The sequence below is a fragment of the Eptatretus burgeri genome, chromosome 11 (genome assembly GCF_056783735.1).
Source record: "Eptatretus burgeri isolate ZD-2024b chromosome 11, Ebu_testis_v1, whole genome shotgun sequence".
NCBI classification, from domain to species: Eukaryota; Metazoa; Chordata; class Myxini; order Myxiniformes; family Myxinidae; genus Eptatretus; species Eptatretus burgeri.
Window position 1 is genome coordinate 42,220,187 of NC_140971.1, and position 26,933 is coordinate 42,247,119.

General features: G+C 44.2%; 2 protein-coding genes across 4 annotated transcripts in view; both read left to right on the forward strand.

The window, feature by feature from the left end:
- LOC147016938 (gap junction beta-2 protein-like) overlaps positions 1-2,587 on the forward strand; it is a 45,901-nt gene extending 43,314 nt beyond the window's left edge. For both annotated transcript variants that reach the window (XM_085846226.1, XM_085846227.1), the window contains exon 3: positions 811-2,587. In XM_085846226.1, the coding sequence (XP_085702352.1) occupies positions 811-1,275 (465 nt within the window). In that variant the 3' untranslated portion in view covers positions 1,276-2,587. The remainder of the gene's footprint in view (positions 1-810) is intronic.
- Positions 2,588-13,091: 10,504 nt separating this feature from the next.
- Positions 13,092-26,594, forward strand: LOC147016940 (gap junction beta-2 protein-like). 2 transcript variants are annotated; one of them, XM_085846224.1, is made up of 4 exons: positions 13,092-13,322; positions 17,150-17,270; positions 21,809-22,181; positions 23,861-26,594. In XM_085846224.1, exons 3-4 carry the CDS (start codon positions 21,861-21,863, stop codon positions 24,338-24,340), a joined length of 801 nt encoding a protein of 266 aa, XP_085702350.1. In that variant the 5' UTR covers positions 13,092-13,322; positions 17,150-17,270; positions 21,809-21,860; the 3' UTR covers positions 24,341-26,594. The 2 variants fall into 2 exon arrangements, with proteins under 2 accessions (XP_085702350.1, XP_085702349.1); XM_085846223.1 differs by lacking the exon at positions 17,150-17,270 and having other exon boundaries at positions 13,093-13,322.
- The last annotated feature ends 339 nt before the right edge of the window (positions 26,595-26,933 follow it).

Here is a 26,933-nt window from a genome sequence, read left to right on the forward strand (position 1 = left end):
TGAGGAGTCGAGCGTGACAGTCACAGAGACATCACCAGGATGTTTTAGAACATTTTTAGGGAGAGGGGTAGAATATCACAATTAGGACAATCATCCATCCATAGCTGAGCTACAACCAGTCTTGCCAATGTCCACATATCTCATTCCCCTAAATGATTTTAGTTGCCTATACTACCTAATTCCAAGTTAATGGATGGAATCAACAGAACGTTGATGGAAGTATGCTAACCATTGTGGGAAGCAAGAAGAAGCTGATGTTTTGCGCACCAACCCTTCTTCGGAGCAAAAGAGCAATGCTCAAAACCTATCTTTTGCCCCGATGAAAGATTAGCGCCTGAAATGTCAGCTTCTACTTGTTTGGGAATAGTAACATGGGAGAAGTTTTATTTCGCACATTTTGGCTTCGACTTGCTTAAATACTACAAATTCCGACTTAAATACATCTCGTTCAACCGAGATGTATTTTTCGAGGAAAATGAATGCGAGGTTCGTCATACAGTTGATCTGATTATTATGCGTCCATGTTATCTGGGGGCCCCTTGTTCTGTCGAGGCTCCGTGCAATTGCATTGGTAGAATAATAAGTGTTAAATAAGTAGATGTAAACTCTGCCTGCTGCGTAGAAGCCGTTGTTGCTGTTCAAATGATACATGGCTTGTTGAAAATTAAGCATGGTGGTCTTGGTTTTGAGTTACAGTTCAATCATATCCTCCATATTGAATACAAGTTTTCATTTGTATGTTATGTACATTTTAAGTGAGCTTATCGACTTTTCCAATCTTGACATTTGCAAACATCTTTCTCCCTGTAGTTTGTGAGCTACTGGCAGAAGAGAAATGCCGAAGTGACGAACTTTAAACGGGAGGAAACGACGACGCTCCGTGGGGAGAGTGAAAAGAAGAGGTTGGCTCGTATCTCCGGAGGCCTGCTCTTAACCTATCTACTCAGCATCACATTCCGAATGGCTCTCGAAGCTCTTTTTCTTTATGTATACTACGCACTCTACCACAGTCATCATATGCCAAGGAAGCTCGAGTGTGACATTTTACCGTGCCCACAAATCGTCGAGTGTTTTGTGGCAAGGCCGACGGAGAAAACCATATTCACGGTTTTCATGATTTCATCTTCGGCCATTTGCCTTTTGCTCAATGTCATAGAGTTCCTCTATCTGTTTGTTAAGCGCTGCCTCTGCCACAGTTTTGATGATGTCGAAACTTTTATGAAAACCTCTCGTCAGAACAGGCTTAATGAGACTTGCAGACAAGAGAGTCTTTAAGTTGGATCCCTTGTCGCGAGACATTATTGTCCATCCAAGTGATGTGGAATATTGAGATTCACACAAAATTGTGGCTTGGAGGAAATGTAGATTGTGCTCTAAAACTCCAAGCAAGAGTTGAAAAGACTCTTCCCGTGTCTTTTTTCTTAAGACTGCGCAGGGTACGGTGTTCTATGAACTCTTGAGTTGTCCCCCGTCGCTCCAACAAGGTCTGATTAAAATGAGCTTCGTCGTGTACTGGTGGCATACACAGATACAGACCGACCAATCGACCGACCATCTGTCCATGTACTTTTGTGTACGTGATTTTTTTTTTTAAACAGTTGAACATTTAGCTTTCATATTGCAGATATCTATTCCTCATGGCATTATCTCAACCTGATGAGATCACGGTTGTGATTGGCCACACATTGTGTTGGCTCTATTTCCAGATGATTCCAGATTTCCAGATCACGGTTGTGATTGGCCATAGCAACCATCTCGGGGAGTTGGCTCATGTGCGGATATTTCAAAAACCCGTTCAAGATTTAGCTTTCATATTACACAGATCGATTCATCATACCACCAAAAAGGCAGGGGAGCTGGAGTATCGGCTCCTTGCTGTTGTTACCTCCACCACTGAAGGTGAAGGAAATTGTTTCCACCCCTCTCTGTCTGTCTGTTTCTCTGTTTGTTTGTGTGTGTGCAGGGTATCTCAAAAAGTTTGAACGGATCTGGATGAAATTTGGTGGGCAGGTTGGGTATGTAACAAGGACGAACTGATTCGATTTTGGTGAAGATCCGGATCCGACTACAAGAATTTTTAAAGTGATTCTTCACCATTGAGAGATGGGGCCAAAAAATTATATATAGCACGATATCTCAAAAAGTTGTGGGTGATTCGGATGAAACTTGGTGAGCCCTTTGGGTGTGTGACAATGACGAATTGATTCAATTTTGGTGAAGATCCGAATCCGGATCTGGATACGAGAATTATTTAATTTCTAAAGTGATTCTTCACCATTGAGAGATCAGACCAAAAACGAAATATAGCATGATATTTCAAAAATGTATTGGGCCTGATATGTTCTCGTGGATCAGACATTACAGGGAGGAGGTATGTGCTCTACCGAGTACCCTTCTAGTTTTATAACGGTTTGATATCCTTAAACGTCGTCAATCCTTCAAATCACACAACCCTTGATTCTACGAGTTTTTCCATGAAACACATTTTCTTCTCTCGAGTGCATTTTAAACCTTAACCTTAAACCACAATCTACATTTCCTCTTGAGTGTGTGATTACATCATGATTATTAAATTTCTTCCCTTTTACCTTTTCTTTTCTTTGCTCTCCTGGACAAATCTGGTGAGCTTATACGATCGAGCCATGTCCATAGGTGAGTGAATGAGTGGGTCAGTGAATCTGCAAACACTTCAGTCATTATTGCTTGAACCAAACACGTGGTTTTGATGAAACTTTTCCACAAGCTTCATATGTGATACTTAACGAAGTTGTATTGACCACATCAAAATCTGCGCTTGTTAAGGGGTTCTATGGAGGGTGGAGGGGAAAGTTGGGGTGGGGGGGGGGTTGAGCCCTCCAAAATTGGTATTTTCTCTTTTCTGAAACCACACAAACACTATTTCAATGAAACTTGACCACAACCTTCATCACCCGTGATGTACCAAAGTGTATCAACCGCATGAAAAGCTGTGCTTATTAAGGGGGTGTACGGGCAGGAAGGGGGGGGGGTTGATCCCCCAAAAATATAGGAATTTGCTCTCTTCTCTGAAACTACACACCACACACGATTTCGATGATACTTCAAAACAACCTTCATCACCCGTGATGTACTGAAGGTTGTTCACGGCATAAAAAAACAGAGTTGGTGTCAAAGCCACCCAATGCTCGCCTGTTTATACATTTATCGTTTTTAAAAGACTAGTCTAATAATATTTTTTATAAAGCATTGCAGTGAAGTCTGATCCAAATAATTTTAAAGCAATATATGTATTTGTATATTGTAATCAGTAAAGTAGTACACATATTAAATGAATGGCAAGCGTCTAGTATAAACAGGCGAGCATTGGGTGGCTTTGACACCATCTTTGGTTGAAATTTAATTTTTTTTTTTTTAATCATTTGTTAATTTCAACTTCACTACACCAATAGAATACCCCAATGGAACCTCCATGCCAAATATTAGCATCCTAGTCCACATATTAAATGAATGGCAAGCTTCTAAATAACTTGCACCAAAAACTTTAACGTTGATGTGGTACAAAAAAGTTAAGTTCAAAACAGGTCAAAAATTTTAAGCATTTGAAATTATTTTTTTTAATCACAACTTCACTACATCAATAATATACCCCAAAGGAATCTCCATGCCAAATATCAGCATCCTAGTACACACATTAAATGAATGGCAAGCATCTAAATAACTTGCACCAAAAACTTTAACATTTTCACGCTGATGCTCACGCTCACGCCGGGGGCGGGTCGCGATAGCTCTGTTCTTCGAACAGGCGAGCTAACAAATCAGGGTCTGAGGGAGTGTATAGGGTGTGTGTGTGTTGGGGTGGGAGGGGGTTGAGTAATTGTTACTCCTGATCCAGGTGAGCTTCAGAAAGCACGGTCCTATTTTTATTCTTGCATTACCTTACCTTTCATTCACGGAAACACGGCGATACAGCACCATGCAATGTCACTCCCGTCCATCACTACCCTTTTGTACTCCCATTAACCCAATCGCCTTTGTGCAGGTTACTGCAGAGCTTTCTCCTCTCCTCCACTCCTCCTCCTCCTCCTCCTCCTCATTTCCTTGCTTAGGACTGGCAGGATTTCTTAGAGGAATGCACACTCGCCTCTGAGCTGTTTAGCCTTGGTTAGAATCCCGACACAACTTCAAACTGTCATTGTTTCACTGTTTCACAGGCAGGGTGATTCATCAATGTGTGTGACGTCTCAGATAGACATTAAAATGGGTGTCCCATCTGCCAGCATTGGTTGGTGGACGTTAAATATCTTATGGTGTTCTTCACGAAGAGTAGGCAAGCTATCGCCGGCACCATGAATAAATTACAAATACCTGCTCCAACCTTCAGGGGGGCACTGTGTTAGCAGCACAGTCCTGCCCCCAGCCAAAGCTACTTGCAGCTCTGTGCTGCAACACGAAAGAAGAAGAACATTCCTTGCTTGTTGCATCCAACTGTTGTACCATTACCAGTGCACTGCCTTTTTAATGTTTAAAAACAGATAATGCAGAAAAAAAACAGTTTGTGATTATTTAATATAAGGAGTGGCATTTCAACAACTCGTTTATCACATTTGTACACATTATCTCTTTTAACCAAATGTGTTTCAATCATCGTGAACATATTTTTGTTTCATTTCAAATTCATTGTTGCTTCGATCATAAGCTATTTCCATTTGATGGACTTGAGTGGCATGATAAGATCTTGTGTTGAGTTATTTATTTATTTATTCTTTTCATCGTGCATTGAATCCCTGATTCATTCACTTGTATAATGATTTATTTGAATTCGGGTTTGATTACTGTTTTTTCCCCCTTAACAAATTATTGACATACTTTTCAAAAATATTGTATCAAGTACTCATCTTCCTGTTACACTCTCTGACTTAATGAGCGAGCTTTTGGGTCTTACATTTATGACCATCATTATTGCTGAATTATACTGATGGCATTATCTGGCATTACAGTTACGAGAAAGCATCTCATGATGCAAACTCATCCACATCTGCTTTGGACTCAAACAAAATTTGACAAATAGTAGTTGATTTTTTTTATTATTATTTTTTTTCAGTTTTCTCCATATTCTTATAACTGGTGCATGCACGTAGGTGCGTGGCCGTACGTACAAAAAAATAATTTCAAACCGCGTGCCAGAAACAACCGCACAGGCCGTTCCTTCGCTCTCACGTGCCCGTACCCGTTTCTTCTGCACGACGCCTTGCCTCGCGTCCAGTGTTGTCTGCCAAGCGAGCAGTTCGTTCTTCATCCGTTTGAGCTGCACGATGCCTTGTCATGCGCGTTGCGTCGCATGTCAAGCGAGCAGCTCGTGCTTCGTCAGATTCCATTGCGCGTGCATGTCGCGCAGCTTCGTTCCTTCGCTGTCGTAAACGACGATTGGATTGGGGCATTGTGTTTAAGAAAATCGAGAAAGAAAGAATACAGTAAGTCGATAAATCAAGAAAAAAAAATCGAGAAAGAATACAGTAATCGTCACTGACTGGATTGGGGTATTGGGTTTAAGAAAATCGAGAAAGAAATCGAGAAAGAAAGAATACAGTAAGTCGATAAATCAAGAAAAAAATCGAGAAAGAATACAGTAATCGTCACTGACTGGATTGGGGTATTGGGTCTTAGAAAATCGAGAAAGTACAGAATCGAGAAAGAATACAGTAATCATCACTATCTGGAAGTGGAGCCCTCACTGTCCGGAAGTTCGCATATGGCAGTTATGATTATTCGCAATTTATTTTTAATGGCTAATTATTCAATTAGCGCCAACGTATTTTGCCTTTTCCTAATGTCATCGCAAGGAAAAACACACAAAGAAGAGAAAAGAGGAGAAAAAAACGTGAAAAAAATAATTTGCTTCAGAGCATACCAACTAACTCTGATGTTACCCAAATTTATGCACCGTCTAATATGAAAACGATCATAACTTGGGGCATTGTGTTTATCTATAAATGCGCATAACTAATCGAGAAATTATTAGAATACACTAAAAAAAAAAACGTGCAAAAAATAATTTACTTCCTGCTTCGGAGCATACCAGCTAACTCTGATGTTACCCAAATTTATACACCGTCTAAAATGAAATCGATCATAACTTGGGGCATTGTGTATCTATAAATGCGCATAAGAAATCGAGAAATTATTAGAATACACGAAGTCATCACTCTCCGGAAGCCCTACGTTGTAACCCGTAATGGGGAACGCGGCTGAGCTTCCCTTCCCCATCGGCCACGCCCACGCAACAACGTGTCTTGTCATTGGTTTGGTAAATAAATGGCCATAACTTGGGAGGCACTTGTCCGATTAATATCAAACCTTGAAAAGGCACATCGTCAGGGCCCCAGCAATATAGCTGGCAAGTTTCAATTAGATCGGACCAGTAGTTGTCGAGAAACAGCGGTCACAGACACAAAGACACACAGACACAGAAACAGACACACAGAGATTGCTGGAATTATAGATAGATAAAGGTTTTTTGAAAACTTCATGACATACTCAAATGGTAAAAAAAATTACTTATGCCCTGAACAGACACACTGAAGCTCAAATTATTATTATTTTACTAGCAAATACCACCCGTCACTTCGCTGAGGGAAATACTAAAGGGGGGAGGAAGAAAAAGAGGGGGAAGAGGGAGAGAGGAGTGGGGGATTGAGGAGGCGTGGGGGAAGGGAAGACAGTGTGAGGTGAGAGGAAGGGAAGGCAGATGTGCTGTGGAGCATCAATGACCGCTCAGATACGTCCGGAGACAAATCCTGACCAGAGACGTACGGAGACAAACACTGTCCAGGCATAACCATCGTCCTGATATGTACAGAGAGAGAGAGACAGAGAGAGAGAAGTGTGCGAGGAGGATGCTGCACTGTCTTGAGAAGGGGAAGAGCAAGGATTGGACAGAAAGATATATGCTTTATGAACAATACACACACACACACACACACGCTTGACCAATATCGGCTTCAACCCAAAAACCTTGAGTAGCTTTCACTGAAAAACAACGTTGCATTTATATAGACGTTTCAGGCATATATTCACAAACATTAATCTTTATAAACAGCTGCGTGTGATGGATGGAAAAAAAAATTGGCTTGTTAATTGAGAAAACAGGCTAATTCGGCAAACGGCTTGGAAATCGGGTGTTATTTCACAACCATTTGCTCAGGGTGATGGAGCATGAACCACTCGCTCTGAATGACGTGGTGGGCAAAAGCATCCGCAGTGAGTAAACGATTCGCTCAGGACAACAATTTGCATGGTACCGCTATCGACTGTAAGGCATTCGGCAAGGGGCCTAAGTACTCATTCAAGCACTCCAATTAAATGGTTGAGAAGGAACGGTTGGCCAGGCTGTCGCTGCATATCATATAGGATCCCTTTAACTTTAAAGCTGTCTTCACCGTGCATGCAGAAATTAATGAAATACAATGAATTCGTTCAAATAACGACTTTATTCACAAAAGAGTTGCAGCTTAATGCAGAACAACCCTGTAGACATTGCAAAGTTCAATCACCCGTGAAATAAACATTGCAGATAATGCGCCATTTTGCCTGCGTCATGTGGTACAGCAGTTCGTGTTCCGTGCAAACGTTATAACTTTTTTTTTAAACATCCATTTTTTACCAGATTTGTTTTGATTCCCTGCCAAGCTGATAATTGACAGTGATGAGTGAGCTTTCCTTTTACCTTTTCTTTTCTCTGCTCTCCTGGACAAATCTGGTCCAGGAGATTTGAAGTGGCCTTTTTTCAGATTATATATAGCAGATATCTATATAGTATACTACGCACTAGTATACTATATAGATATCTTCTATATATAATCTGAAATACTAAAGGGGTGTTCTTGACCCTGTGAAAGTGAAAAGTGAAAAGTGAAAAGTGAAAATATCAGGATTTATTAGAGTCATTAAGCAAGTGAAAGGATCCGAAGTGAAAGATTCACTTTCCGAAGTGAAAAGATCACGGGTGACCTTGGAACTTGGCCATTATTCACTCAGGAGCAAAGAATAAAACAAGGACTTGAAAATAACATAAAAAGGGCATTGTGGTCTTGCACCAATCCTGGTTATCGGCTGAGTATCAGCGGAAAATCAGCCCAGTGATGACCGATCGATATACACAGGGAACATAGCCTCATATCCAAACAGTAAACACCAATCCGACATCGGACCAATAAGTCAGAGTTATGTAAATTAAACCAACACTGTGAAACCTCCGAAAATATAGACACAGATCTGGCAGATACTATGGATTGGCAGGCCCTCTGGAGGACAGGGCACGAGGTCTCACAGTGAATGCATTAAATCATATTGCTCAATGAAGCTTGTTAATTTTGGAACATTCCTAAATATTTGGTTCACTCAATATAATTCTCGAAACAGCAGAAAAAGATAACTTTAATGCTTTGGAAATTTCACATTTTCTTCAGTATGTATGGAGAAGGAGGGAACATAGCCTTGCCTGCTTAAAGTAAACAGGTGTATCGGCTTCATTTCAGTCTCCTTATTCATTTGAATTATCAGATTTCACAACAGATTTCGACACTTATTTAGTCCAGACGATATAAGATCCTCAAAACCCAAATAATATTTCGATAATATTCTTGAATTAGTCCGTTGGAGGGAAAATTGTATCATGTAATTCATGAAATCACTCCAAGCTCCTCATTTGAAAACTATAGCACTTACAAAAGCGATGTATACAGTAATTCATAGTTATGATGAACAGGCATTTGATAATATGAGTGAGGAAAGTGAAAAGAAAACTTTATCGTTAAGAAATCGTTGTGGCCTGTTCCAAGTCTAGGTATGGTTGAGCAGGCCAAAAAACATGGCGGCTTCACACCTCAGCGAGGTTACCCAGGAAACGTATTAAGTCTCCAGAGAGCGAGGTGGCTGAGGATTACCTGATGGAGCATATAATTAAAGAAGGAGGAGGAGATTGGGACCATACTCTGTGCAGAGCGTTGGTGCTGCCGAAGCAGTCTCCTTGGCTATTGGACACAATCCTGGACAGGTCGCCACTCTGACACAGTATAGCAGCATGCTGGCACTCATTTTGCTGACCTCGGAAGGATGACAGTCTGAGTTAACCCCACCTGGTATTCAATAGCTCAGCTCAGGTCATCTCAGCTAATTTAATAGCTCAGCGGGATTTCAACTCAAGACCCTAGGATCCAAAGCCCGCCACCCGAACCTTTGGTGGTCATATGGCAGCTTAGCTGCCGGGGTAGCTATCATTTATTGAAACGCGACTGTGTTGCTGATGCAGTGCCCCTCTTCCAGTACACACACTGTAACTGGTACTCATTTCGCCGACCTCGGAAGGATGACAGGCTGAGTCAACCCCCTGGTGTATTAATTCAGCGGCCGACGGGGCTTGAACTCAGGACCAGAGGATCCCAAGCTGCCACCCAAGCACTGAGCAAACACCAGGCCACACCCAAACCATTAAACCAACACCAGGCTTATAATTAAAGGCCACTAATAATCTTCAAAAGGGATGTTTTAATTAACCCACACACTCAATTTTCACTCTTGCACTTCCTTGGAGTTTTCTTGCAACTAAGAATGCATGCAAAGTTTCAAGCTGCTAGTTTTCATGGTTTTGGAGTTATGGAGGAAACACACACTGACATACCCCGATACATTAATTCGGGTCATGCTGATCCGATGGAGCAAGTATGGATGAAATCTGCCCAGAACTGAAGGAGAAGGAGCACGAGATATATATACACAGACGCACACACACACACACACACACACACACACACACACACACACACACACACACACACACACACACACACACACACACACACACACACACACAGACATACCCCGATACATTAATTGGGGTCATGATGATCCGATGGAGCAAGTATGGATGTAATCTGCCCAGAACTGATGGAGAAGGAGCACGATATATATATATATATATATATATATATATATATATATATATATATATATATATATATATATATATATATATATATATATATATATATATATATATATATATATATATATATATATATATATATATATATATTGTTGCAAATTCTTGCCCGCCAGCATGCGATCGGCCGCTCGACTCGAATGGCGGCCGTCTCGCCCACCGGAACGGACAATTCAGTCGTGACCCTCTCGGAACAACGCCGGGAGCAAGTCACGGGTGGGGTTTAACCTCACCACGATCGTGCCAATTGCCCACCCGCGCAGGATATGGTTGCTCACCAAATTCGATCTACCTAAGTACCTGCGCAAGTGGTCGACCGGGCGATCGTACCATGCCACAGGCCGACTCCGGACATGAACCGCTTTAGTGGTCCGTTCCGTGCTACAGTGATAACCGAGCGGTGTTATCGTCGGCCTTGACGGTTCCAATTAATTACCGGGATGTTGAACCCACTACGAACCCCTCACGTGATGCAAGATGGAGAGTCAAACAAAGGAAAGGACGCAGCGAAACGGGGAACAAGTTCACACAAGCATGTTTATTCACACACACACAGACAAGCCCATATCCACAGCAAAAGAAAAATGCACATAAAAAGCAAAGAAAGAGTTAAAACCGAGTACGCGTACACATAGCAACACTTAAAACAATACTACTTTAAGGACAGGTGCCACCCACAGTCATTTACACAAACCCAAAGAAAAGAAAGGACTTCCCTTGGTGCGGCCGTCGAGTCGTCCCACGACCTCCACTCCGAGCTCCATCTCCTCCGCCGTCCTCCACTGCCGACTCGACCAGACTCGACGATGACACAGCTCGACTTCAACAAGCTCCTCGGGCTCCGCGAGTTCCTCGAGCTCCACACCGACGCAAAGACACTCGACCACGACGACACAGCTCGGCGAGGACCCAACAACAAATTCAGACGGAGGCGAGTTGCACGAGTCAGGGAGAGAGTGAGAGGAAGAGGGAGAGGGAGAGAGTAGGAAGAGGGAGAGAACGCGCCCCGCCCGTGTTTGACTTTTATAGCGCGGGGCTCCGCCCTTCACTCCGCCCCGTTTTCGGCTCCACTCTCCTTCGAGAGGGTTCTCGAAAAGGGGCGTTCCCTCACCCCGACCGCCTCACACTGTTCATTCACCAATCGGCGGCGGGAAAGCGGGGAAGAATGGCGGGAAAAGTCCACCAGCATCGTTGGCGGTTTTTGTTTGTTTGAAATAAAAGATAGAGAAAGAAAAATGACTAACTGGAGGATTGCAGCCCGAATGGATCACATAAATTCCCTCGATACAACGGGCTTGGGCTAACTACACATGTACCTATCGAGATATCTCACCTGAGGGCCCTTTATGGTGTAATGCGAATTTCCACAACTGTAACAATATATATACATATATATATATATATATATATATATATATATATATATATATATATATATATATATATATACATATACAGACCGACACACGCACGCACGCACACACACACACACACACACACACACACACACACACACACACACACACACACACACACAGCCGCACACACATGGACACACACATACACTGACGCACACACACACACACACACACATAGACACACACACACACTGACGTGCACACACACACACACTGATGCACACAGACGCACACACACACACACACACTGACACACACACACTGACACACACACACGCACACGCACACACACACACACACACACACACACACACACACTGACGCACACACAAACACACACACACACACACACATACACGCACACACACTTTTAATAGTGTGGATGCAAACAGAGGAGACGCCCAAAGGGCGATCATGTTCCAAGCATGCAAACACGTTCTTCTGACGCATACCTTTATTGGGGTGGTGTATCCGTGTACGGGCAAAAAAACCCAGTCCTGGTTACGTGCATGAACAAAAAACGTACCCACTGTTTACAAATCAAAACACCTCACGGCAATGTCAAACGTGGGGACCGGAATACTGTCATGAAAATGGTGGAGACGACTTGGAGGCGGCGCGACACGATGTACATTGAGATCGAGAATTTTCATCCTGCTCTCCCTCCGCTCCCCCAAACTATAAGCAAAGATATAAAAAAAACACCGCGATACATTCATTGGGGTCATGCTGATCCTGTGTAGCAAGTGTGGATGTAATCAGCCCAGAACTGTCAGACGAACAGCGGGACAAACATCCGTCCGTGAATTATAGTAAGGATTATGTTGTTACTATACCGGCTTGTCGGCTCGGTCACGAATGACCTCTCTCGGAATCGCTTTCTGACCTGTGACCCTGACGATGACAAACCGCAGATAACTCCGTGGCACAACCACGGACGCCTTCTTAGACGGTTAAATCTGGTAGGGTCCTCACATCCAAATCCCGCGAAACCTCCCCAGAAAATTAACCCCCCCCCAGACAATCACTACTACCACTACTACTACTACTACTACTACTACTACTACTACTACTACTACTACTACTACTACTACTACTACTACTACTACTACCTTAATGACGAATAAATCCTGACTTTTTTGTGGAATCGAATGTATGCGGTAGCTCACCGACTCTTCAACAAACACACCAAGGGATAGATATATATATATATATATATATATATATATATATATATATATATATATATATATATATATATATATATATATATATATATATATGTATTAACCTCCACCACTTAAAACTATCAGACTGGACACCCGACTTGACGTTCATCCGAGGGATGGTGCACTTTGGCTTGCAACTCCCAGCATGTGAAACACCAATCCGACAATTTATAGTCGGTCGGGAATCAAACCCAGAGCAGTAGGAGATTATCAACAGCAAGGCATCGCATAACCTTACAACTCTTCCATTACACCTTTTCCCTCAAAAAGTAAAAAAAAATACACAATTTTAATGTGCCACATCCTCTCTTCCCTATTACTCCCACTCCCTCATGAATGTTACACACCACAACCTTGATACCAACCCCCCCTGAATTGCTGAAATAAATTGCTGAAATGCCTGGCCTATTGCTTTGATCTCCTCACAACAACATTGGGGTTGACGTCCTGATTAGATTCTGCTTGAGATAGATGCATATCGTCTATTTCCCTTCTATGCTCTCAAGTCGGAGTTCTGTAAAATATTTCATAAACGAAGTTATAACCTGCAGCAATTATGTGATGCGAGTGTAGTGGGAGTGGTGGATTATCAACAACAATGCATCTGCGTATTACTTTAGGTTCAGTCACACGAAAACAATCAGAGCATTCAAGTGTTCGATTTTCAACCAGTTGTGTGTTTGAAGTTCACACTCAAACGTAAGTTCATATCGATATACATATATACATTTCTGTATTATATTTATATACATGTTATTGTTGATGTACCATGTTCTTCACAGAGCCTTTGCGCTGCTGTGCTGAAGCAGTATTCTTGTCAAGGGTTATACGAGGTGGTTTTCCATTGCCTTCCGAGCATTGTTTGTCCATGCTTTATCCTCTTAAACGCTGAGCATCAAGCAAGTGAACAGCACTTCCTATTTGCAGTCTTTGGAAGGACTCAGTTGGGGTTTGAACCACCAACCTCCCAAGATTCAAAGTGGATGTTCGATCCATTATGCAACTGAGTTTATGGTATAGTTGTGTAAGCGTGTGCATACATTGTCGTGGATCCGGGGTTTGAGGCTTTCCACGAGGGGAAGCACTTGGGTCCCTGCCGAACACCCGGTCCCGAGGTCGCTGGGCACAGATAACTCCGTGCACTGACAGGTTGCCAAGCAACCATGAATGCCGATTGGCATGGCTAATCCGGGCAGGATTACATTACTTCGTGTGATACCTTACCTGTGGACGGCTGGCGAATTGGGGTCAGTGCCCTCAACGCACACTTGGATTACTGCCAAGCGTTACAGTGAGTGTATGCTGGCTGACAAAGCAAATTATTGGGGTAGAACGTTCCATCTAACCTTACTTGTGCACTGCATCAGACCAATAAAGGAAAAGACAACCAAGACAGATTGGCAATCGCAACAAACAATTATTTCTTACAAACACACAAGCAGGTAATCATTTAAAAGCAAGTATTTAAAAGCAAGAAAGCAAAAGAGCACATAAGAGCAGATTTAACTATAACACGTATTCTTATGCAATCTTACTTCAACAAAAGATTTGGCCATCATTCACTCAGGAGCAAAGAATAAAACAAGGACTTGAAAATAACATAAAAGTAATGAATGGAGAAAAAAAAAGCAGTCTTTCCTTCTCTCCCTCACCTCGCACAAATATATAGGAGAATGCAGACGAAAATGGATGGGGAAGAGGGGCAGTGGCGATGTGAAGTGATGGGGGCAGGCAGCCATGTCCCTGAGATGCCCAGACCCCATAGACGTTTCCTCTCTGGCATCTCAAATATGCGACTCACCCTCCTCTGCCTCAGATTCTTCCTTCTCAAGCCCCCGTCAATGAGGTACCGCCATACACCCTCCTCATCCTTCGTGGCTGACAGGGTCGAGAGGGCAAGGTGACACTCATGGAAGGAGTGTTCTTTTTTCCACAGAAGCTCGATACCAACTGATCGTGAAATTTTCCTTTCATTTCCCTCACACGTTTTTGTTCCTTCCCTCATGAGCTTTCTCAGTTATGTGTAAGGGCAAGTCAGATTAGATCTGTGATTTGCTTCAGGTACCATGTAAACCTGGACAAACCTGTTCTATGGTCGAGTTACCAGCAACTAAACCGTCTCCCCCACCAAGTTTCTGGTGAGGAGAGTGTTTGGATATGGACACCCAGCAGGATGAAAAACAAAACCTGTCAAAGGGCGGAGGAGCTCCTTATGAGCCAACGACCATCCATATCTTGTGCCCAACTGTGTCTGCGGACGTCCTCTTGCAGTTGGGTTATTTTTTATTAGGAGGTTGGTGGCAGGATTTGCACTCCGGCCACCGTAAAACCCTTCATTCCGCAAAACGTATGAAAAGTACAAAAAATCGGAAAACCCACTCTGTAGGAGTACCTCCTGTGCAGCTGTCCTTCGCAAGGCAGCTCACCGGATGACGGGATTGGGTCAAAGCCTTCGGGACCCCCAATCTTTGATGATAGGAGCGAAACCATGGGGTAACCTTACCAGGTCAGATTGCGGTAGTGTGTGTCAGGGTGGTTCCGAGGTATCGTTCACCAGATGACGGTCTCCTTGGGTTAACCTGAGGCGGTCCCTTCGGGTGGGTGCCTGGAATGTCCTCTCCCTAAGAAAGGATGATCACCTGTCCGTTATTATGTGAGCTCAAGCGCTTGGACATTGGTATTGCAGCACTCTCTGAGGTTCGGAGACCGGATTGCGGCGAGATCATGGTGGGTGATTACACCTACTATTGGTCTGGTCACTCTGATGGTTACCATGCTTAAGGAGTTGCTGCAGCAATGTCCAAAAAGCTGACTCCAATGATAATGGAGGTAACACCGGTTAACGAGCGTATTATCAGACTAAGGATTTGTCACTCCTTGGGTGTCATTTCCCTGGTCTCTGTATATGCTCTGAATGAGGCGAGTGATCTCACCATGAAGGATGCATTCTGTGCCACGCTCGAGTCTGTGGTTGCTCAGTGCCCCAGGTGAGATACTCTTCTCGTCTTGGGAGATTTCAATGCATCGACTGGAACTGATAGGAATGGTTATGAGACATGTGTTGATCACCATGGGTCTGGAACTGTGAACCTGAATAGCACTGAGTTCCTTGACTTTGCAAGAAGTCATTGGCTTAGGGTGGCTGGTTCATGGCTTCAGCGCCCACAAGCTCATCGCTGGACATGGTGTTCCAACGCTGGTGGTGTGGCAAAGGAGATTGACCATGTGCTCGTTGATGGTCAGTGGAGGATGATCCAGAACTGCAGGGTCTACCAGTTCTTCAGTACTGACCACCACCTTGTTGTAGCAACTCTTAAGTTCCACCTTAAATCCAGGAGAATGGTACCATCCCAGGCTAGGCTGGATGTTGACAAGCTCAAGGATGAGAGGGTAGCTGAGGAGTTTGCGAACAAGCTGAGTAGAGATTTGGGGGGTCTGGGTGCTTTGGGGGATCCTGAAGAGTTGTAGAGTGCCTTCAAGACAACTGTCCTTGAAGTTGCCAGAAGATGTCTTTGAACTCACTGTGGGGCGAAGAAGAAGTTTGTCTCTCAAGGGACACTGGATACCATTGACCAGAGTCGCAGGGCCAGGTTGAATGGCTGAGCTGAGCTGTTCAGGGAGCTGAGACGTAAAACTGTACGTGCACTAAGGGTGGGGCAAGGATTCCTATGGGCGAGGGGTTAGAGCATCACCTTTGGTCAAGTGATTCTCGTCCTGCTTACAGGGGAATTCACGCATTGCATTCATCCAAGCCCGTCCTTCAGTGTACTGCAGTTAGAGCAGAGGGTGGTGAGCTCTTGACAGAGGAGTCCAAAGTGAAGGGCCGCTGGGCCAGTTACTTTGAGCGGCTGTTCCAGGCTGATCCACCAGCAGTCGAGTTGGATGTCAGGGGTGTTACAATCTCAATTGCTGATCCTCCAATCAACTGTGGTCCACCTTCGTTTGTAGAAACACAGGCTGCGATGAACCGCTTGAAATTGGGTAAAGCTCTTGGGATCTGTGGTATCCATGCTGAACTTCTCAAGGTTGGTGGAAATGCTGCACTCTTGTCATTCCATGCAATTCTTTGCTCTGCCTGGAGCAAAGGCATCATCCCAACTGACTGGCGGAGGGCGTTGTCCCTCTCTGGTAAGGGAAGGTGATTGCCAAGACTGCAACAACTACCTAGGAGTGACGCTGCTCTCAGTGCCGGGCAAGGTCTTCGCTCAGATAATTCTTGATAGGGTTCGTCACCATCTGCTTGAGCACCAACGTCCAGAGCAGTCAGGCTTTACACTAAAGAGGTCAACGATTGACAGTATCCTTGCTCTTCGGGTCATCACCGAACGCAGATGAGATTTTCGGCAGGGGCTGCTTGCAGTCTATGTTGATCTCTGTCGAGTTTGATTCAGTGAATTAGGATGCCCTCTGGACCTGGAGGATTCTTGGTCTTACTGGGGTGCCACCAAAACTGATCAATCTGATGTCTATGTCTGGTACTGAGAGTGCTGTGAGATGTGGTGATACCATATCTGACTTATTTCCAGTTATCATTGGAGTTCTTCAGGAGTGTATCATCGCCCCCACACTTTTCAGCACTTGTATGGACTGGATTCTGGGGAAGATGCGGAGAGATCAAGCTGCGGTGCATCATTTGGGAATGTCAAGGTATCTGACCTTGATTTGCATTCACATGCATTTATGTATGTATTTACATATGTACATATGTATTTAGGGAGAGGAGGGAGGAAAGGAAGGGAGAGAGAGAGAGGGGGGAAGAGGAAGAGAGGAGGGGTGGGGGAGCTTGGATTGGTGAGGAAGGGGGGAGCGAGGAAGGGGGGTAAAGCAAGGATGGTTTGGGGGTGGGGAGAACGACACCTCATCAAACATCACGATCCCTCCGGAAGGTGGGGTGGGAGTGAGGAGGATGGGGTGAGAGGAAGGGTGGAAGTTGGTTTGGGAGTAGTTAAGTGTGAAGGGAGTGATTCTCGACTTGCATTTGGTCATGGGACTTGTTGAGAAAGGTGGGGGGGGGGGGGTTGGAACAGGACTGAACAAAATGGGTAGGTTAAAACAGCACATTAATATAGCACACAGAAACCGCCGGGAGATATCCATGGGGGGTAGAGAGGGGAGTGGGTAAGTGTGAGGGTAGGTGGAGGGAAGGCAGCATGATGGGAATGGAAAGTGGTGTGAGAGGAGGGGAAGGGAAGGCAGCACAAGGGGAGGGGAAGGCAGCATGTGGGTAGGCGAAAGGAAGGCAGCATGAGGGGAAGGGAATGGAAGTCATAGTGAGGGGAAGGGAAGGCGGCATGACGGGCGGAGAAGGGAAGGCATTGTGAGGAGAGGGGAAGGGAAGGGAAGCGTGGTAAAACACGCCCAAACAGCAACATTTTTTTTTAACCACTGGGTTTTACATAAAACTGGGCGGGAGCATTAAAAACCCACACTCTCTATGTGACAAAGGCCTGCCTGCATGTAAGTATGCTCACAATGCAGCGACCTTTTCACCGCTCTGGTTGGCTAACTCCGAAGCTGATTCGTACATGCTACCCTTTGGTGAAGCAATTTTATCTTCAAAACTAAACCATCAATCCTTAACAGTCCCCTTAACAGAGGGCGGTGGGCAAGAAGAGGGAGGGGTGGGTGAGAGAGAGAGTGAGAGAGAGAAAGAGAGAGAAAGGTGTTGGAGAGGGGGAGAGGGGTCGGAGAGAGGGATGAGAGAGGGATGGGATAGGGGTGAGATAGGAAGAGTGGTGGGAGAGGGAGAGGGAAGAAGGGAGAGGGGAGAGGAGAGAGGCGAGTGGTGAGGGGGAGAGGAGAAAGGGGGAGGAGAGGGGGGATTCTGGCAGATGTGATGCCTGGTTTAACATCAATGTGAGAGACAGCACACACATTGGTGAATCACCCTGTCTGTGAAACACCTGGATGACAGTTTATAGCTGGGTCTGGATTCAAACCCAGGCTAGACAGCTTTGAGCAAGCATGCGTACCTCTTAGTTTTCCTGTCTTAATGTAATGTGGCAATTCATTGCTTTGGAGACACCTGAAAAAATGTTTTACTCATTGTAATAATCTAATTTATTTTGCATTCCTAACTCCGATATCGAACTGCTGTATCGCCATCAAAGCTTGAAGAGTGTGCGCCAAGTGGCTTAACCAAGCACTCCAACTAAACGGTTGAATAAACTTTTTTAAACAGAATATTACATTTTTTACTTGAATTTATCCATGCCGAAGTGACAGGTCATATAATAAAAGAAGATCATACAAAAAGGGGTAAGGTGGTGTAAAATAAAATTGCACATGTTCAGCAAGTGAGCCACCGTCTGATGCACTACATGACAAAGTTCAAGTCAATTGATATACAATATTCAGTGACAGTGTGACTATTGTAGCATGCTTGCCAAGTGGCTTAAGCATTGAAGGAAGCACTCCAACAAAAAGGTTGATAAGGAATGGCTGGCTTGGCAAGTAATTATTGATCGCCGATCCATCACATTAAACACCTCCCAGAGAAACCCAAAATGTGAAACTATGTCCGAATTTGGCAAATACTTGTTTTTGTTAGCAGTTGGAACTTCTGTTAAGTTCAATTCTGGAGCTTAAATTTTGTAATTCGGCCTAGTTTAAGAGATTCTCGAGGTTATGGCATGTGTGGAAATAAAATAAAGCCACGAACGCTGGCGTCTCCAGGAGTTTATGAGCACTGCAATGTATACAGCAATTCGTAGGTACGATGATTAAGCCTTCGATGATATGAGTGAGGAAAGTGAAAAAAAAAAATTTATCGTTAAGAAATCATTGTGACCTGTTCCAAGTCAAGGCATTGTTGAGCAGGCCAAAAAAAAAAAAACATGGCAAATTCAGAACCGTTAATGCCGTTAATTATCTTCAAAAGGGGTGTTTTAATTAACTCAAAAAACCAATTTTCACTCAAGCACTCCCTTAGAGTTCCCTTACTATACATACAAAGTTTTGGGCTGCTCGGTTTCATGGTTTTGGAGTTATGGAGGAGGCACACTGACAGACTGACTGACATACTGACATTTATTAGTATCCACACACACACACACACACACACACACACACACACACACACACACACACACACACACACACACACACACACACACACACACGCACACACACACACACACACACACGACAGGCCATTGCAGCCAATGCTTGCAAACCGACCCCCTTTAATCGACCTACTCAATCCCTTCATCCACTCCCACTTATATCCCTTCTCTCATCTCATCACCTTTTCTATCCATTCAATCCTGAGCAGGAGATGCAGATTTAAGCAAATTAAATTCAGCAGTGCATTTGAGTCCACATAAATCAAGCAAACACCCCAAACAATCACGATAATTTCCAATATCAATTTTTTTGTGCAGACAATCGACATATGTTATTACATTACGCTTCGCTGATGGGAATATTAAGAGAGGGAAGGGGGGGAGAAAGAGGGGGTGGGGTCAGAAAGAGGAGAGAGTGGGGCAAGAGGGGGGGATAAGGAGAGAGAGGATGGAGGGAGAAGCGAGGATGGATTGGGGGAGTGAAGAGGGGGGAGTTGGGTGAAGAAGGGGGGAGCTAGGAAGGGAGGAGAGCGTGGAAGGGGAGGGGGAGAGCGATGCTTCACTACACATTGCTATGCATTCCGCAGTGGGAGTGAGGAGGGTGGGGGACAGAGGGGAGCAGGAAGGGGGGAAGGGGGGAGAAGGGGGAATTCTGGATTGCATTTGGTTGTGGGACTAAAGAGGGGAGGGGAGGGGAAGAGAAGACAGTATGAGGGGAGGGGAAGGGAAGGCAGCATGAGGGGAAGGGAAGGCAGCATGAGGGGGAGGGGGAGAGAAGGCAGCGTGAGAGGAGGGAAAAGGAAGGCAGTGTACGGAGGTGAAAAAGCACACCCAAACAGCATCGTTTTCTTTTTCACCGCCGGGTACGATATAAAATCGGCCAGGAGCATTTAAAACCAAGGCTATCTACATGGCAAATGCCTGCCTGCATGCTAACACATGCAGCGACCTTTGCACCCCTCCAGTTGGCTCACTCCAAATCGGATTTGCGCATGCTACACTCTGGGGAAGCTGTTTTAAAACCAAACTAAGCTGTTGGTACTTAATAGCCCCCCCCCCCCCATTTGTGCTCTTCTAACATCCTTGTAGTCCATGCTAACAATGGAAACATGGTTAGCATGGACTTCACACCGGCAACATACTCATTATTTCACTTGCACATGTGCACAAAGTCTCACGGGCTTGCTCAACTTTCCACACAGTCACACTATACGGCATCTCCCAAGTGGCTTCAGTGCTGCTGCATGTCTGCTCCTTGCATGCTGAAGTGCATTGTCTGTGAGACAGCCACATAACCTCCAACACGGTGTCACGCACCACAGGCCCGGGTGCGTGTTCGGTTCACATGCCCATGAAACTTGCGCACTGCATATATGTAACCAAGCATGCAGGCACACACACATCTCTGCAGAGAGTCCCTTTACAAATCCCAATGTACCCATTTGTACCACGTCCGTCTGTGCTGTCTATGTACCTCTTCGTGCTTGCAGAAAATGCCAGCTGCACTTCCCGATTGGGACACACCACCAGGTCGCGCTGCACAGATGTGCTCTCCTGTGGGGTCACGTGTGCCCTGCAAGTATTCTCCCCCATCAGTGCCCCAATTTCCTTCTTGGTTGAGTTCCATTTTAGAAATCACACATAAGTTGTTGACATTTCGCCGATGCTGACCTCAAAAATAATTGGTGGTTGAATTTAGTGACCTGATATGCAAATCCTCTTCAAATTTCAAGTCAATCGGATGAAAATTGAGGAATTTAGAAATATGATAATTGTTGACCTTTGGCTGATGTTGACCTTTTGACCTCAATATGAAAAAGATTCTTGCTTGTGACGAACTCTACCATTTCATGAACATTAGTTTAAAATTGTGACCTGTAGGCGATCGATATACAAACAAACAAACAGACAGACAGAATAACAGACCAGACCAACCAATATACCAGCTCACCTTCGACTTCACAAGTAACAAACAGACAGGGGTGAAAACATTAAGGTGGACAGAAGTAATAATTGCTACTACTTGATGGTTCCTTCCGACGTAAAGAAGTAGACATAATAGTTTGATATTCTTTTCTGCTTATTAAACATTTCATTAATTGTTTTCAAAACTTTCTCAAGGCACTGAAGATATACCTGAACCTGAAAACAAAGAAGAAGAGGAAGCCACACCATGGATTGGGCTCATCTCTTCTCCACAATCAATGTCATATCTAAATACTCCACTGTCATCGGACGCATCTGGCTGTCCGTCATCTTCGTATTCCGTGTGCTTGTGCTGGTGGTCGCCGCACAGTCAGTGTGGCATGATGAACAGTTAGACTTCCAGTGTAACACGCTGCAACCAGGCTGCAAGAACGTGTGTTTCGACCATTTTTTCCCCATCCTCCATGTCCGTCTGTGGGCGCTCCAACTCATCTTTGTAGCCACGCCGACAATGTTGGTGGTGATGCATGTCAGTTCACGTTACCGGCGGGAGAAGAAGAAAGGCAAGGTGAAAGATAAGTTTAGGTACTTTGGTTGAGCTGAGTATAATCTTGCACTGCTGCCCCATGAAATGAAAATTTTGACATGAGCTGTCCCAGGCAAGGCCTGGTGAAGCATTCATTTGGTAGAAACAAAGAGAATAAAAGCTGTTGGGCTTCAGTCCAGTAGTCCGTGTTAAATTGAATTTACTCTCAAGAAGAAAGCTGGCAGGATGGCCTGGAGGTATGCACATGCTCCTCGAAGCTGTCTAACCTGACTTCAAATTTTGACACAGCTATAAACTGTCACCCATGTGTTCTTATTTGTGCTGTCCCTTGGATGGACGCTAATCTGAGCATCCTGTCTGCCATCATTAACTGGTGGATGTTAAACGTCTTACGGTGTCCTTCGTTAAGAATGGGCGAGCTATCGCCAAGATCCTGAACAATTTACGAATTCCCATCTTGACTGGTTTCTTGGAAGACAATAGCAAGCCACCTAGCATAACCCTTGCCCAGAGATTGCTTCATTAGCACCAATGCTCTGTTTTGAATAAAGTACATTGATGATGATAATGATGATGATCCCAACTAGAACAGGAATTCTCCAGAAATACATTCCACGAAAGCGTCTGTAAGAAAGTGTTCTTACACAGCCACATCGTTTACAAGTGGATGATATTGTTACGTTGGAGGGGTGTATGCACATTCTAGCGAGGATGTTAAGTTATCTTGTTCCGCGTGCTCGCGTAAGCTTGATCGTTTTCTGTAACCAGGGACCTGTTCAGGTGAAGTAGTCCTGTTTTCACGTGTACCATGAAAGGCGGTATAGTTTTTTGTAGAGCCTTGCTAGGAAAGTGTAATTCGTACATGTTGTCTCTGTATAACCAGGCAAGGCCCAGCTAAGGTAAGGAGAGGAGGAATGCTGGCTGTTTCTGTGTTCCTCGTGTGTTTTAATAAACCCCGTCATGGTCTGCGCTCTGGTCCAGTACAGAAGGTCCAGCATGGCACTGGCCATAATGAGGGTCCAGAAGGTGCGATGCCATTGACAGCCTGTAAGCAGGTGCGCCTTGGCTTGGGTGGTGTGTGGTATTGCCATGTCAGGGGCAACATGCTGGTGGTGCCGGCCCATGACTGAAGGACCCTCAAAGGATCAGAGCGTAGCCATGCAGGGATGTAATAAAAGGCCACACATAGACTCTGACGGGACAGTGTGACAGTACAGAGGAAAGTGAGCAGACCCACGCAGTAATCCCCGGGGGAAACCTAAATTAGGTTAACAACCCTTGTTGACCGGCAGGATGCAGATTCTATCTGGAGAATGAACTTACCCTTCCCGCTCGAGCGCAGCTTCTATTAATTCAGCTATTCGAGAAGCACATCGCTTCAGCATGGCGAGGCCACGTTAGTGAACACTACATCGACGAGATGATATTACCCATGATGACGACTGATTTCACAACTAACCTTGGTCTCCTCCACCTGAGAATTGTTTGTGAGTGAAAAGCTGTTACGAGCACTCGTTTTACAGCCATCGAATCATTCCACCCGTGGCTCGATGTATGATGATTCCGTTTTTCTTGCCTCACGCGTTGTGTGCAATGCTTTGTATTACCAATTCTCATTGGCTTTCTGAAATCCCATGCCCATTTATTTGCCATGTTATTCACTTTTTTTTGGTATTTATGTGTGCATTTCCACCCTGCAGTTCATCAGTTACTGGAAAAAACATAAACAAGATGATGCAATAAATATCAGCTCAGAAAAAGCAACAAACTCAAAGAACTGCACTCCAAACGTAACTCCTGGGGAGATCGGAAAGATGGAAGAAAATGTGAAAGGTGACTCAGCAGAGAGCAGCAAGAAGAGGTTGGCGAAAATCGATGGAGGCCTGCTCTATACTTATCTACTCAGCATCTTGTGCCGAATTGGCTTTGAAACAGCCTTCCTTTATATCTTCTATGCACTTTACAGCACCTACCATATGCCACGATTGCTGAACTGCCAAGTTTCACCATGTCCACAAATTGTCGAGTGTTTTGTCGCACGCCCAACAGAGAAAACAATATTTACAGTTTTTATGCTTTTAGCGTCGGTCATTTGCCTCTTGCTGAACATAGCAGAAGTCATCTATCTGGTCATCAAAAGAATTCTCTGTGACAAAATGTTAGGACACAAGGTCAATTAAGTTGCACACCTCACATGAGCTTTCCCCCAAGTTCATATGTTCGAAGAAATCTCTACAGGACACTACTATGGATCACTTCCGCAAAAAAAAGAGGTATTGCCTAACAGTCACATGGATGTGCATAAGTTTACCTTAGTAACAGTTTTGGATTTGGACCATAATCAGGAAAAGCAAACAGTTGACTTGAAGCTAATGCACAAGACCTTGCTTTTAATAGCTGAGAAACATCTTAACAGCAACTGTTGTGAAACACGCTTTGATGATAACCTTCACTGGCAAAGGAATCAGGGAAATTAAATAAAGGTAGAAATACTTCATTTGTTTCAACAGGAAGTTCCATTTGCTTCAACAGGAGTTTCAATTTGGAACAGGGTTTTCCAAAATGAAATGCAATGATTTTAGACATCTTTTAACAACCAACTATTACCGACACACAGAAAACTGCTGCCACGAGGCCGAGGAAAGTCGAAAGTCGAACTTCCGTAAGGGTATGATCAATATGACCACCGTTAATTAAGAATAACCATAGCATGTAATCCACGTACACATGTTATCCATTACTTTTCCCAAATGGGGTATGAAATCCCGGAGTGCTTTTTTCAGGTTGTCGACAGTACTGGGGCCATCTTGTACACTTGTTCACTGAGGAATCCCTGCAAGAAGTAATTTTGATCAAGGCTTGTAGTGGGCTTGGGTATGTGTGTAAATTACACTGACACTGGGTCAGGTTGCTTTTTGGACACTTTATGACGCTTTTTCTTCCATTGACAGACAATGCAATGATTTATTTCTGGGATGATGAATCATCATGCAGTGGTGATGGTTTGTTAGTTTTCACCCAGAGCTTGTTTTTCAAAATGGCTGTGCTCTAATTTAATGCTTTATTCTTCTTTTATCACCATAAACAAATCCTGCTTTTGTGCAGTTCACGATGTCCATCGTGTTTATGTTGTTGTGTACACTTGAAGAATGATGCAAAACCTTGAAGTGTTCATTACTTGATCGATTTGCATGAGCAGAGAGGCGAATCCCTCCAGAATCGAAAGTCGAAGCAAAAGTGGTAAACTCAGCACTCTGATGGGGTACGGCACACGACAAAGCACTTTGCACTGGATATTTTCCTTCTCTCCCACCCACTTCCTCCCCCTCTGATACCCACACTCATATTTGCTTTGCTATTGATATCCTTGGAAAGAGAACATTCAAAAGGCCTCTCGGTCTGCAGTCTACAAACTGCTCGTACTTGCTCGATGATTCTATATCCAAATGTCAATGGACATCTCTCAAACCCTCGTGATCATTCTGCACAGGTTAAAGTTGAATTGCATTCTCACAGTTACCTTTTCACACATCTCAACTTTTAGCAAAAACAACAAACATTGTACATTCAAACCTACCTCCCTGTATGCACCGCGTACGCATCATCTAACACCCACCTCGACACACAGGCAGATCTCTCGCCATCAAATCACATTATTATGAAAACCCCCATCCGATTTGTCCTCCCTTTGAGCAATTTCTAGCATGGAACAGCATTGCCATTTAGTGGTGAACAACGGCTTGCGGCTATCTTTCTCAGCAATCACAGGTGGACATGTAAGATGGAGGGCTAGTGTGTTTTTTCCTCCTCGTCTGCACCCTCATGAAGGAGTGGCTGGAGCCACGTTGGATAATGCCAAAGACATACTGCTCGCACAGTGGAACACAGAGCTTGAGTAGACCGGCTGCTCACACAACACAGAGCTTGAGCAGAGAGAGAGAGAGAGAGCCTGAGAAAGCCCCGGAGAGTGGATCGAGGATCAATACAGAACGACAAGAACGCAGCCTGCATGAGCCCGGGCACCTCGTGAGGAGCGTGGTCACTGACATTATGGCACACACACAGGTCATGTCTGCACAATGCACAGTGAATCATATTTACTGGTGGTCTCATTTCCTTCCTTCCCTTCCTTTCCCATTAAATGTTATACCATCTTCCCCACCACTTTTACTTTGTTATTTTGTTTCCCCACTTCTCCCTCTACTTTTCTGTTCCCCCTTGCTTCTGGGCCTAGATAAGTGAAGCACTGTTTTGATGTAGTGTTTTGTGTTTTCTCTTGTTGTCTTGGTTGGAACTCTCCAGAATAAACAGACTTGTGCCCTGGGATAAAAAGGGTTTGGGTTATTTATTTGCTTGTTTATTTATTTATTTGTTGGTCTCCGTCTATTGTCGATGATTATATTCTTGTGGTATTAAATCTTCATGTTGAACTCATACCTTATGGAGGCATCTTCTTTTCCTACCATTGTTGCAACAAATTTTAAGGCAAGCAAAAATAATCAGAAACTTTTCCCATGCAGTAATACCGGATCAAACTTCCTCGGTGGTGTTAGCCTCAGGTCTCATATCCAGGTGCAGACTCAAATAGTTTGTGCCGAGCGTCACTGGTGCTTAACATTTCTTCATAATTCCTGTAATCTTTTTATTATTACTTGTTCTTTACTAGTTTCCTTTAAGAAGGCAGGCATGCAGTTCAAAGCTAAAACAGAAGACGTGTCAAAGGATTACAGAAAGGGCAACTTCGAGCAATACTTGAGCAAACCAAAATCAGGG